Source organism: Denticeps clupeoides, chromosome 3, assembly GCF_900700375.1.
Source record: "Denticeps clupeoides chromosome 3, fDenClu1.1, whole genome shotgun sequence".
Classification (NCBI taxonomy): Eukaryota; Metazoa; Chordata; class Actinopteri; order Clupeiformes; family Denticipitidae; genus Denticeps; species Denticeps clupeoides.
In genome coordinates this window covers 26,407,214-26,420,449 of record NC_041709.1, presented here as the reverse complement: position 1 = coordinate 26,420,449, position 13,236 = coordinate 26,407,214, and the positions used below count along the sequence as shown (strand labels likewise).

The 13,236-nt window shown below is 41.7% G+C and overlaps 1 protein-coding gene across 2 annotated transcripts in view; it reads right to left on the bottom strand.

Annotated features, from left to right (window-relative positions):
* The window catches only part of pkd1a (polycystic kidney disease 1a), a 72,851-nt gene that overhangs the window by 51,528 nt on the left and 8,087 nt on the right, over positions 1–13,236 (bottom strand). The window contains exons 2-5 of one of the 2 annotated variants that reach the window (XM_028972679.1): positions 4,095–4,166; positions 3,033–3,107; positions 1,813–1,976; positions 543–820 (exon numbers count right to left, since the gene is read on the bottom strand). In XM_028972679.1, coding sequence (XP_028828512.1) covers positions 543–820; positions 1,813–1,976; positions 3,033–3,107; positions 4,095–4,166 — 589 coding nt within the window. The remainder of the gene's footprint in view (positions 1–542; positions 821–1,812; positions 1,977–3,032; positions 3,108–4,094; positions 4,167–13,236) is intronic. The other variant, XM_028972680.1, reaches the window with a different exon arrangement.

The following is a 13,236-nucleotide window of genomic DNA, read 5'->3' as shown; positions in this document are numbered from 1 at the left end:
TCTGTAATCGTTCTGTTTATTATACTAAACATCACATGTCACAGCTGTGAAGGCTCATCAGTGTTTAGTGTCACACTAGGTGGACCTTCCTACTTTTGAAAGTGTAAAGAAGTTGCCAGATCAACAAAAGGGGGAGGATTTTTAAGATTTAAATGTTAATCGATAATGCATATATACAAAGAGAGACGTTTTTTTTTTCAGCACTACGATTGGCAGTGTACGACTGGGACTTAGTGTTCTTCAGGGTCATGGGTTTCCCATTAGTTACCCAGCTTGAAGATACCTGTATCTTTTTATTCCTTACATTTTATTTCAAATGTGAAGGTCCTTGTTACATCACATGCTCAGGATGTGATAAGAAAGTCAGACACCTAGTCTTAAGTCACACACAGCAGTTTACACTAAATACTAACATTTAATTTACAGTTACAGCATTTTTATGATCTTGATCATGGACATTCATTTAGAAAAAAGCAAGTCGCTTTTCCACACAGAAGTGAAACTGCGTAAGTTGGTATGCATCAAAATTTCTGGGTCATCACCTGGAATACGTCTGGTGCCACAGTCCAGCCACACTTCTTCATAACCTGGGGGTCGGCACAGGCAGCAGAGCATTGTGATTCGCTGAGCAAGTTGGGCTCCGAGTTTGTGCTGCAGAGGCACTCCCCCTGCTCACCCAGGCCACCATAGCGCTGGGCCTCGAAGAAACACAGAGAGTTGCACTGCTCCCGAGAGAAGTTTCCTTCTGTGGAGGACGTGAAGATGACCAGCTCCCTGCCCCCAATGTGCTCATCCTGCAGACAGCCTGCATAGTTTAGTCCTAAAGAAAGTTGGAAAGATGCAGCCAGTCAGGTTCACTGGGATGGCACACAGGTAACGTGCTATCCTCCATCTTGGAGGAAATCGTCTCCACTGTGGATTGATTCACTAGGGCTGCACGATTTGGGGGAAAAGTTATATTATGATTTCTGAGGTCAACATCGTCTGCTTTTTCCTTTAATCAATCAATCTGATATCGTGATTGCGATTGGATTTATCGTGCAGCCCTAACTTATACTGAATATTGGCCGAGATCAGTGTCTGCACTTGAAAATTGAATTGAAAGAATTGCAAGTGAAGTGAATGTCATTGTGAAATACTGCAGCACAGCACACTGTGACACAACGAAATATGTCCTTTGCTTTTAACCATCACCCTGAGTGAGCAGTTGGCAGCCATGACAGGTGCCCGGGGAGCAGTGTGTGGGGATGGTGTTTTGCTCAGTGGCACCTCAAAGGCACCTTAGCGGCTCAGGATTCGATCCGGCAACCTTCTGATTACGGGGCCTGTCAGGATTGGCGTCAGCTGAAGACATCACCTGGGGCCAATCAGGACAGCTTTTAAAAGCCCTGTGGTTCTGCCCATCAGTAGCGGCGACATTTTTGTGAACTCTTTTGGTGAACTTGACGTGGAACTGGCAACTATTTGTGTTTTGAGTTCTGGCAATCGGCACACGCCTGCGGGCTAGTTTAAGTTCTCCATGTTTTTTCCCCTGTTTTCGGCCATCGTGCCCTGTTTCTTTGTGTTTATTAAAAAAATCATTGTTTCCCCTATGTTCCGCCTCTGCGCTTCCTAAAGTAGGCTCGCCGACGTGACAAGGCCACCACTTTGAGTCCTGAGTCATAAAATTGTGAACCAGAACATTTATATGGACATTACGGTAAATATATAATGTACTACAGACTAAAAGCTGATAATGAGATTGGGAGTGACAGGTAAATGTTTGAAATTGATGTGATTAGTCATGCGGAAGAGCAAGGTTAAGACACTTACCACAGGTGAGCAGGCTGACGTTTAAGAGGGGTTGGCCGCTGACTTTGGCAGGCTGGTGGCACAGCATGGCACTGGGCCGGCGAACATGAACCCCCCTTTCCTGGAGCCAGCTGACCAGTCGATAGAGAGAACAATCACACTCCAGCGGGTTAGAGCTCAGATCACTGCAGAGGGAGAGAAGAACAACAAGACAAGATCTAGATATTAAATACAGGAAACAATGAGGAGAGAAACAATGAGGAAAGAAGTAAAGATGGAAATAGAAGATAGATTAACAAATTAAATAAGGGATGGATTTTCTACAGGTAAGTAAGCTCTTCAGAGTGTTGCACTGTGTGGGGGACCCTACACTCTAGTGTAGAAAAACCACATGGATGGGAGATGAACAGCAAGGTGATATTGATTGATGATTGATTGATAAGACCCTTTATTGCTGTTGCCACAAACCATGTACTACTGAAACTTGGCCATACATATACACAACAAAGTACATTTGGAGGTGTGGACAGGTCAGGAAGATAGGGGATGTTATGATGGATGTTAATCAGTACAGTTGGCAACAAAGGGTGCATAGGGTGGTAGTAGCCTAGTGGTTAAAACACTCACCTATGAACCAGAAGACCCAGGTTCAAATCCCACTTACTACCCACTTGTGTCCCTGACCAAGACCCTAAGTTGCTCCAGGGGGACTGTCCCTGTAACTACTGATTGTAAGTCGCTCTGGATAAGGGCGTCTGACAAATGCTGTAAATGTAAATGTAAATGTGTTGTATACACATTACACTATAACCTTGTTCTTAGTGGCCATTTCCACATACACACACAAACAAATATATAAATAAAATGCAATAAACTTGATGGATTTCAAATCAACTTTTTTTTTCGTTTGTCATTTTAGGTCAAGCCTTTAAGAGAGACTGTCTAGTAGGGCTGGGTGATTGATGGCAAAAAGTGACCAGCTTTGAGCATTTTTCAAGGTATGAATTAGCATCTTTTTGGTGTGTGTATTTTCATTACAATGTATTTTTTATTTTATTTTCAATGTCTTGCTCTAGGCCATGCATTTCTGTGTAGGTAGGAAACATTTAGAAACAGCTTTCTTCTCCTTTTTCTTCCTCTTCACTCTCCTGGCTTTGCTCTCTTATCATTCACCACACTCTTTATTCCTTATTCCTGTTCTCTGTGTGGAAATGTGACAAGGGGCCGCACCTGATACTTACATGTCTGTTAAATTTTCACTTAAATTGTGGCTGATCCTCTCCTCTATGGTGGTGATTAGGTTGCTGCTCACATCTCTTTTCAGGAGGATTAAGACAAAATGAAAAAAGAAAAACAAAGAATATTCTGTTCAGATGAAGTAAAAGAAGGGGTGTTTATATAACGTTTTAAAACATTTTCTGCCCCTTTCACATTAATATATTCCGCCGCTTTACCACCCAGCTCCATCCCCTCCTCCCCCAACCAGCCCCCTCTCTTTCTGTATTGGTATAATCGCTCCCTTGTTCGTCTGGTTTGGAGCAGACGTATGGAAAAGCTCTGGAGTGATTTTGGTATACCAGACCAAGAGGAGAGTGGGAAGGAGGGAGTGAGTGGGAGAACAACACAGTGTGTGTGTTGTGTGTGTAGCAGCAGGGCTGGGAAATGAAGCAGTCTAGGCCTCGAGCAATGAGGTTTAATTGGGCTTAATGGTTCTGTGATTGAGTGTGTGTGTGTGTGTGTGTGTGTGTGTGTGTGTTAACCAAAGTCTCTCCACTCTAGAGGCTTCCTGCCCTCTTAAATTCTGTAAAAACGAGCCAGTTCAGTTCATTTTTATTTGATACAAACACATATGCAGCTGATTCAGTTCATTTTTATTTGAGTCAGTTCAGTTCTTGTGTTTGGTAGTGCTGGGGTTTGTGTGGCGTTCGGGTCTAGCCAAAACACACAGGGGACCTTAAACCTCAATCCCCTTCCCGACAAACAGACACACACAAACAAACACACACAAGAGACTTAAAGCCCAGCTAACAGGCCATAACCTAATATTTCTTGAGGAAAAATACTAAGATACCTGAGACATGGAGAAAAAAGCAAGGAAGTGAGAAGACAGACATAAAAATACATGAAGGACATGGGGGCTAACAAAAGAGAAACACAGAAACAGCAAGAAATCATATTTCTAATCACTTCTCTTCAAATCATAGATTCACGCACAAATAGATGCTCATCACACACACAAGTAGGCATTCCCACAAACACAGAGAGTGGATATGGGAGAGGGAGGACAGAGAAGGTATACTCACAGCTCCTTGAGGGAAGTGAGCCGATCAAAGAGACTGATGTGGATGGAGGGAATGCGGTTTCTGGACAGATCTCTGCAGAACGAGAGGAAATGAGAGGGTTCACTAACTGCATGTGGAATCCAGATGGTTAAAACGCCTGTACCCCAGACACACACACACAAATCACATTCACATGTATCCACACACAAACACACTCGTACAGATATGAGAAAAGACGTTGTGCAAGCACACAGATAAAACGTGCAGATTTCTGCACACATACAGCATAAAGACACATATTCACTACTCACACAGACCCAGTGGTAAACAACTCAAACAGAACATGCAACTAGGAATACAAATATGCAATCATACAACATGCACACACACAAACGCATATATGTAAACAACGATGAACACTCAACCAGTGCTGCCACATCCATAATGCGGCTAAATATGTTTTTATTTGATCATTTTCAGAGCTTATACGGTATGATATGCAGTGAAATGCTTTAGAGACTGCTATAGACCACAGCTTTGCAAATATTGTAAGTATACAGTGAACCAATATGCAAATATTGCAAACATAACCAAATATTACACTTTTATGTTTTTAACATAAAATATGTGTAACAGGTAGTGTGAAGGTGTGCAAATGAGTAAAGTGAAAAACTTGTGCAGGGATTGAGTCCAGAAGTGATTGAAAGTGAAAGTGCTGAAGTGTATTAGAGTTCTATGAAGTGTTGTGGTTGTTGAGAGCTTGTATAGCCTGGGGGAAGAAGCTCCTCCTCATTCTCTCTGTGTTGGATGTCAGGGAGCAGAAGCGGAAGCAGCAGAGAGAACAGTCCATTATTGGGGTGGCTGAGGTCCTTCACTATCATCCTGGCCCTGGTTCCTACCGCTTGCTGTAGGTTGATTGAAGGTCAGGGAGCTTGGTACAGATGATGCGTTCAGCTGATCGAACCACCCTCTGTAGGGCTCGCCTGTCTTGCAAGGTGCTGTTCACAAACCAGGTTGAGATGTTTCCTGTCAGGAGGCTCTCTATGGTGCAGGAGTAGAGGTTCCTAAGCACCTTGGAGGGCAGTCTAAAGTCTCTCAGGCGTCTGAGGTGATAGAGATGCTGCCGGGCCTTTTTCACCACAGTGTTGATGTGACAGGACCATGACAGGTCCTGCGTGATGTGATCACCAAGGTATCGGAAGCTGTCCACTCTCTCCACTGGGCTCCTGTTGATGACAAGGGTCTTGTAGTTCCTCTCCTACTAAAGTCCACTATCATTTCCTTTGTCTTGTTGAAGTTCAGGTGGAGATTGTTCCTCTGGTACCGATTCTCCAGATTTCCAACCTCCTCCATGTAGGCTGTCTCGTCATTGTCAGAGATCAGGTAGGTGACAGTGTGACTATTTCATAAGAGTAAAAAATGATTGGTTGGGGGGGGGGGCAGAAGTATGTGTGTGAGTGTGTGTTTCGTACCTGCGGAAGAAATGACATGCAATGTTTCTCTAGGAAAAGGCTGACAAGAGACTGTTCAGCAACTCATGGAAAAGACAGTTAACCCCGAGTGTCTCCAGGGGGAGTGTCTCTGTAACTTCTGATTGTAAGGCGCTCTGGATAAGGACGTCTATAAATGCCATGTAATGCAGATCCCTTTGCAAAGGACATAAAGATGCTGCAGTCAGAAAAATTTACTTCAGCACTGCTCCTTGATTCTGATACTAGGGATATATTTGTTCTTGTTTGATTCCAAGATGAAACATCGACTCAAAATCTGAAGCATGAAATTAAAAGATTCCGCCATGCAGTGATGTGGATTAATCCCATGCTGATATGGATACTGTAATGACGCCCATAACACCTATATGGATCTGATGTAACCCATTAAGTACTATTTAGATTGACAATATAGATTATCTGGACTCCAAGCTCATTCACTCTCCTCAGTCTCTGAACGTTGCATTGTTGGAAGCGAATACTGCAATGGCAACTAGAATCCTGGTCAGAATTCTGTCCTGGGACTGGGAACTTTCCCCCTTAACTTCTGTGAAAAGAAGCTACTGGATCTGTGAAGCGCTGCCAAGATTCGATTGCCCTCTTCTGGATTTGGGGAATGGCTGAATATCGCCCCAGGCCAGATCAGCACATCCTGTCTTCCTCTGTTCATGTTTTATCGACACGCCACACATTTCTGCTGCATTGATACTGAATGCACACGCTTTAGCAGTTTCTGAGGCTTAACGAAATATCAATGATTTAGCTTGCTCTCTCTCGCCACCCCCTCTTGCTCTCTCAGTGGTATAATAAACTCCCCTGCGGCTATATAAAATGTACTGACCACATCAGTCACATGGCATTAGAGCATGGCAACATATTTACCCCACATCACTGTAGTGTTCTATAGTTTTGCAAAACAAGAACTTATCTGTATGCCCAGGTTCACTGTCATGATCCTTCCATGCAGTGTAATGACCTGGGAAGGTGGCGCTACACAATTCAGGAATGTCAAGTCAGTTACAGAGCAAAAACTGTGAATTAAGATACATGATATGCAGCATGCAGTTTATTTGTGAAAAAGCAGCATGTCATGCTCACCAGTCAGAAATGTCCCACTAACAGCGAATGCACGAAACAGAGATATTCACATTTACATTTGTGGTGTAAAATGTTCAGTCCGAAGCACAACTTCATTCAGAAAAATTCACTGACATAGTTTGAAGAATCTGTCTGTACTGTACACATACTGTACAGTAGTAACTGTAGGACATCACGATGGAGCATTTATTTAGTTTTGCCTGTTGTTCATGAAGCGCTGTCAGCATCCTGTACCACATCCTGTAGATCTGTACACCAAATTCCGCCCTGGGGTTCACCCTTTACCCATTTCATATGTGCATTTAGACTACACTAAGTAATAAATATAATATTTCAGTGTTTTAAAATATTGCACTGTTCTTTTACTATCGTGTATGTAAGATATTTCTGGCAGATTTCAAATACTCACACACATACAATTCCCATTGCAAACAGCCAACAAAGAGGGAGACATTGAGCATTAATCTAAAAATAGCTGCGTGAAGAATGGAATAAAATGATTATCAAGCATAACCGAGTGCTCACAGCCATGTTTATCCACAAGACCACAAGCATGCTGCTGTCTACTAGGGAGTGACATGAGAGGAAGTAAAGAATGTACAGAATACTCTGTTAACTGACCTCATACACACACTTTACAGTTCCAATGTGAATTCAATTTAGTGCAGAGTATCGAAAAATATCCTGTCTACAGTTGTTCAGAGGCCAAAACTCACCAATGAAGGATTAGAGGATGGCAACCACGGTAATAGACTGGACATTGTGTGATAGACTGGAACAATATGCCTTGACTCTGGGTACCAATACTAGTGGACACCAGTGCTTAAATAACAGGTTTTATGCCATAGTGTAGGGTCTGCGATCCTCTTCTTTTTTTTTTTTTAATCGTTGCTTACTAACTTTGGGCAATTGATCTATTCCACCATTCTCTCGACATACAATTAGAATACAATTCCTTTACAATAGTTCATCAGTTCAGCACCTGCACTCTTCTACTACAAGGCCATACTGTTGTAAAAGATGCAGTATGTGATTTTGTAATTATACAAGGTCGTATTAAAAAAACAGAACTTCAAATTTCAATTTGTCAGACCCCAGAACAGTGTTCCACTTAGTCCATTTTTAGTTAAGCTTGAACCCAAGCTTAATGACACCAAGCTCTGGATCAAATTCACATTCGGCTTCTTTTGGGTGTGATAATGCTTTGACCTTTATTTGTGGATGGCACGGCTGAATGTATTTGCAGACAATGATTTCGGTCACAGATTGGAGACCCATGCTTGTTTATAATGCATCACAGGTATCTAATAAAGATTTTAGGCCTGGAGCAAAGACATTTTGTCACATCTACGGACTTACGGGGGAAGGAAGCGCAGAGGTTTGACATGCTGGGCACGGGGTTTTTATTATTAAATAAACAATAAACAAATAAACAATGGCTCGGTGGCCGAAAACAGTTGAACTTAAATAAAGAACAAACGAACCCGCAGGCGTGTGGCGATTGCCAAAACTGAAAACACTATTACACAACAGTGCACTAATGGCCACAAAAATGTCGTCCCTTCCGAAGGGGCAGAACTATTCGGTTTTTATGCACCATCAGGATTGGCCACCGGTGATGAGCCCAGCTGCAGTCAATCCTGACACATTTCGCCAGATTCTCAGACTCTTCCACAATTTGTTGTTACTGTTTTTATGTGCAGATTGATCAGGCTGTCTCTCTTTTTTATAGCCATGTTACTGACCTGTTGTCAATGAACCTACTTAACTGTATCATTTTCCTCCAGCTGTTTCTTTTAGTGCCACTAGCTTTCCCAGCTCTTTGTAAAGCCCCTGTCCCCTGAGACCTGTTGCTACCACCAAATGCAAAATGAGTTCATATTTCTCCATGAAATAGTAAATTGTCACACTTTGACGAGTTTTTAATAAATATCACAAATATATTTAGCTGATTGTTAGCATACCTTGATATGGTTGAAAAACAATAATGAAGATAATATAGAATATAGAATAATATAGACAAGGATGTAAAGATGTAACTGATCCCACAGGTCACTAAACTTAAAATTCTATATATAAATTAGGGCTGCACGATTTGGGGAAAAAGACATATTGCGATTATTGAGATCAATATTGCGATATGCGATTGCGATATGATAAACATACAAACTACTTATAACCTGAAATGCCCAGTGCTTTCAAAATACAATATTCTACAAAATTAAATAAATCACAAAATACTCTTTTACATTACTGTCGAACGACAAACCCTGGTAAGGCTAAACAACTGTTTTGATTATATTTGGCCATTATAAAATCCCATATTATAGTTCTTACGTTTAACCAAAACGTTGTTTGGAGGCTGACTTGAACTCAGGGATGCATAGCTTTGCTAGCTTAGCTAAGGTTAAGATTTGTAAACAGAGGTGAATTTCTTTAGGAAACCTTCAAAGTTTGAGAAAAGTTAACTAAACAGCTAAGAACAGTCTAAATAGTTAATGCCTACGTTTAGCCAAATCGTTGTTTGGAGGCTGACTTGAACACAGGAATGCATAGCTTCGCTAGCTTAGCCTATCTTAGCTAAGGTTAAGACTTATAAAACGGGGATTTTATAATGGCCAAATATATTAAAAACAATTGTCCAGCCTTACCTATGAAATGTAATCCATGGTTTGGAGCATACAGCGGTTTGTACAGCCCCAAGAAGCACAAGAGTGCGGCATTTTTATGCACTTCTCTCCATAGACATGCATATGCTTCACGCCACAGCAGAGCCTCTCGCAATATGGCGGCGATGTTGACGTACGATGCAGCGCGTCATGCGGCGTCTAACCATATGTCTCCGAATCGATAGTCATGTGACCAAATACGTCACATCCGACTGAAGTGAGACTTGCAAACTTTGAGAGAATGAGAGAATGGATCGGATATGTTGCCGATCCAATCCATGTACTAATCATTTAAGTCGCAGCTTTTTGCGTTCATGTAATCGCACAGACTGACAATCGCAACGTCTAATCGCAACGATTACGTTTGCGATTAGATTAATCGTGCAGCACTAATATAAATGTAAAATGTGTCATAGGGAAAGTGGCAAATCTTATGATCAGGAGAAAGACAGAAAGAAAGCATAAGACTAGTAGGCTGTCTCATCTACTCCAGTCTTTTTTACCGAGAAACAAAAAGCATTTAAATAGCTGAGTACGGCAGAACACTTAAAAAAAAACAAAGAAGGATGAATTAACCTATTTAATACAGAAAATAATGATGTGGGCCAGATAAGGGTGACTCTATTATGCCGGTATTCAGAGGACCCAGAACTTTATAATCACGTGATACAGGAGGTTGAAATGAACCACTTTAGCACACCCTGGGAACACTGCAGACCAATGCATGTTAATGACTACAGCCAGGTAAGGAAGCATTGTGTGATAATATGAGTGTGAGCTTATGTGCATGTGTGTGTGCGTGAGGGAGGGAGACTGAATGTGTGTGAAAAGAACATGGCAGCAGTGATTCCCAAAAGGAAACATCTGTACATTCCAGACATGCTGTGTAAGAAGGGGGCTGGACCATCTGAAGGGCCGACGCCAGGTCTCTCTACCAAGGGTCTGTGTGTATGTGATAGTGAGAGACAGCGCTTAACAGATCTTGTACAGTATGTGTACACAGTTTAATACACTTACCACACTGTGTCCCCAGTCCATATCACTGTTGTTAATATGTGTATTATAGTATTGTTGCTGTGTTTCTGGGTTGTTGTAAATATGTCTGAGTATTGTTACTGGGATGTTTTTGTTATTAATATGTCTGAGTATTGTTGCTGGTTTGTTCTTGTTAATATGTCTGAGTGTTGTTGTTGTTGTTGTTGTTAATATGACTGAGTATTGTTACTGGGTTGTTGTTAATATGACAGAGTATTGTTGCTGGTTTGTTCTTGATAATATGTCTGAGTATTGTTGTTGTTGTTGTTAATATGTCTGAGTATTGTTGTTGTTGTTAATATGACTGAGTATTGTTGCTGGTCTCTTATGGTTAATATGTCTGAATATTGTTGTTGTTGTATTGTTGCTGGTCTGTTGTTGTTAAATATGTCTGAATATTGTTGTTGTTGTTAATATGACTGAGTATTGTTGCTGGTCTGTTGTTGTTAATATGTCTGAGTATTGTTGTTGTTAATATGACTGAGTATTGTTGCTGGTCTGTTGTTGTTAATTTGTCTGAGTATTGTTGTTGTTGTTAATATGACTGAGAATTGTTATCGGGTTGTTAATATGACTGAGTATTGTTGCTGGTCTGTTGATGTTAATATGTCTGAATATTGTTGTTGTTAATATGACTGAGTATTGTTATTGGGGTATTTAATTGGTCCAGGAAAGTCTGTTGTACATGCTGCAATATATCTGGCATATAGATGCGGATAAACCTGCTTCACTTGACTACGTTAGAATTTGTTTATGCAAGAATCGGTGTGTATTAATCATTTTATGTGTTCCACCTGTACTGCTCATTGTGAGACTGTGTATGTGTTTTGCATTAATGTAGCAAGGAAGCTAAAATATGAAAAATTGGGACAGTTTTACTGGTCTGACATTAAATGAATTTAAAGTTAAAAGGCTGCTGAGTAGGGGTTGATGTAGATTTTTGGTACAGAGAAACACAGATTTTAGAAAAGTGTGTTTGTGTGCGTACATGCCTTTCTGTGTGTGTGCTGTCATTACTCATCACTACAGTTTTTGAGGCGAACCTGGAAAATTCCAGGTAAAGTCATTATGCAGCCAAAATTCTTTTCTCCATCACAGGCAGACACACACACACACACACACACACACACTTAATCATTACACAGAGCAAGTCTTACCAACACCTCATTTCGTTACATAATCATGAAGTCAGATCCATGTGTTTCATAACAGCCTTTCCTATGTATGCTGTCAACTGTATTCTAGGCAAGCTAGATTCTCAGAGCTCAGCCAGTCAGTGGTATGCGCATCTGGTGAGTCCACATGTATAGGACCCTGCTGTCCTTTTAAAGACAAAGGTGACAAAACGGACCCTGTCAGGCCTCTTTTTCTTTCTCTCAACCATGTTACTCAATAACCAGCTGTCACAGTCCAGCAGACTGTTTCCTAGTAACATCTGACCCTTTCAAAGAGAATGTGCGTGTGTGTATGTGTTTGTGTATGTTAAATGTAGTGTTGATATCAGTGTTAATGTAACTGAACAATAGTAACAATGGTAATTTGTGTCTGCGTCAATGACTTCTCAGTTGTGCTTTGTGTGTCTGTATGTCTGCATTCAGGTATGCACACACACAGAGACAGACATATGTGTGACTGTGTGTGTGTTATGACAGGAGCTCGTGCAGTTTGTTCTGATCCAGCCAGAACTCCCCTTAACTTGTATAATCCGGTCCTAATCTGAACCTAATCCAGCCAATACCAGCCTGCCAAGAACAACTCAAATGGAGACGTGGCTCTAAAGGGGAAAAAGACAGAGAAGAGGAAAGAGGACTCTTAAAAAACCTCTAAACATTCCTTCTCTTACCCAGGAGCCCAAGCAAACCCAAAGTCCCATGAGTCACTGGAAAGGAAAACTATGACATCACTCTCTTTCAGAAGAAAAGGGTTATGGACAGAGGAAAAATAGGAGGGCATTTATGTTCTCATGCTCTTCTAAAAAACCATGGTCACGGAGGAGGGGCAATCTAGATACCCCAATATTCCAGAGGTCAACCAATTTAGTTCTATTCATTACAGAACACACTCACACACACGTCTGTTTTCAACAGGATCCATCTTGTTCCTCCCACAGAAGCCCCTGTTGAGAAGCTCAGATCTGACCTCTCTGTACTGTACACTATCAGCAGTTTGGGCTCCTGTGCAGCGCTGCACAGTGGGGGTTGTGCAACAGTAGTAGTTGTGGCGCCTGTGTAGATCTTTGTAATGGTGACAGCAGTAGCTGGGGTCTCCTCGCAGAACTGCATTGTGGGGGCTTGTGCATTATCAGTAGTGGTGGTTCTTGTGTAGATCTGTGTTCCCGGGCCATGAATTATCAGTAGCTCAGGGGACTCGTGCATTATCAGTAGCTCCTGTGTAGATCTATGTAATGGGCCATGTGTGTTAGCAGTACCTGGGGTCTCCTCTCAGAACCACAATGTGGGGGTCGTGCATTATCAGTCATTGTGGCTGCTGTTGTAGATCTGTGTAAGAAGGACATGCATTTTCAGTACCTCAGGATACTTCTGCATGATCAGAAGTTGAGGCTCCTCTGTGGAGATATGTAATGGGGCATGTGTTAGCAGTAACCTGGGTCTACTTGCAGAACTGCATTGTGGGGCTTGTTCATTATCAGTAGTCAATGCTCCTGTGTGGATCTGTACACATCTGTGTAACCGGGCCATGCATTATCAGTACCTCAGGGGACTTGTGCATTATCAGAAGCTCCTGTTGGATGTATGTAATGGGGTGTGTGTTAGCAGTAGCTGGGGTTTTTCATGCAGAACTGCATTGTGGGGGTTATTCATGTAGTCATGGCTCTTGTGTGGATCTGTTTAACCAGGACATGCATTTTCA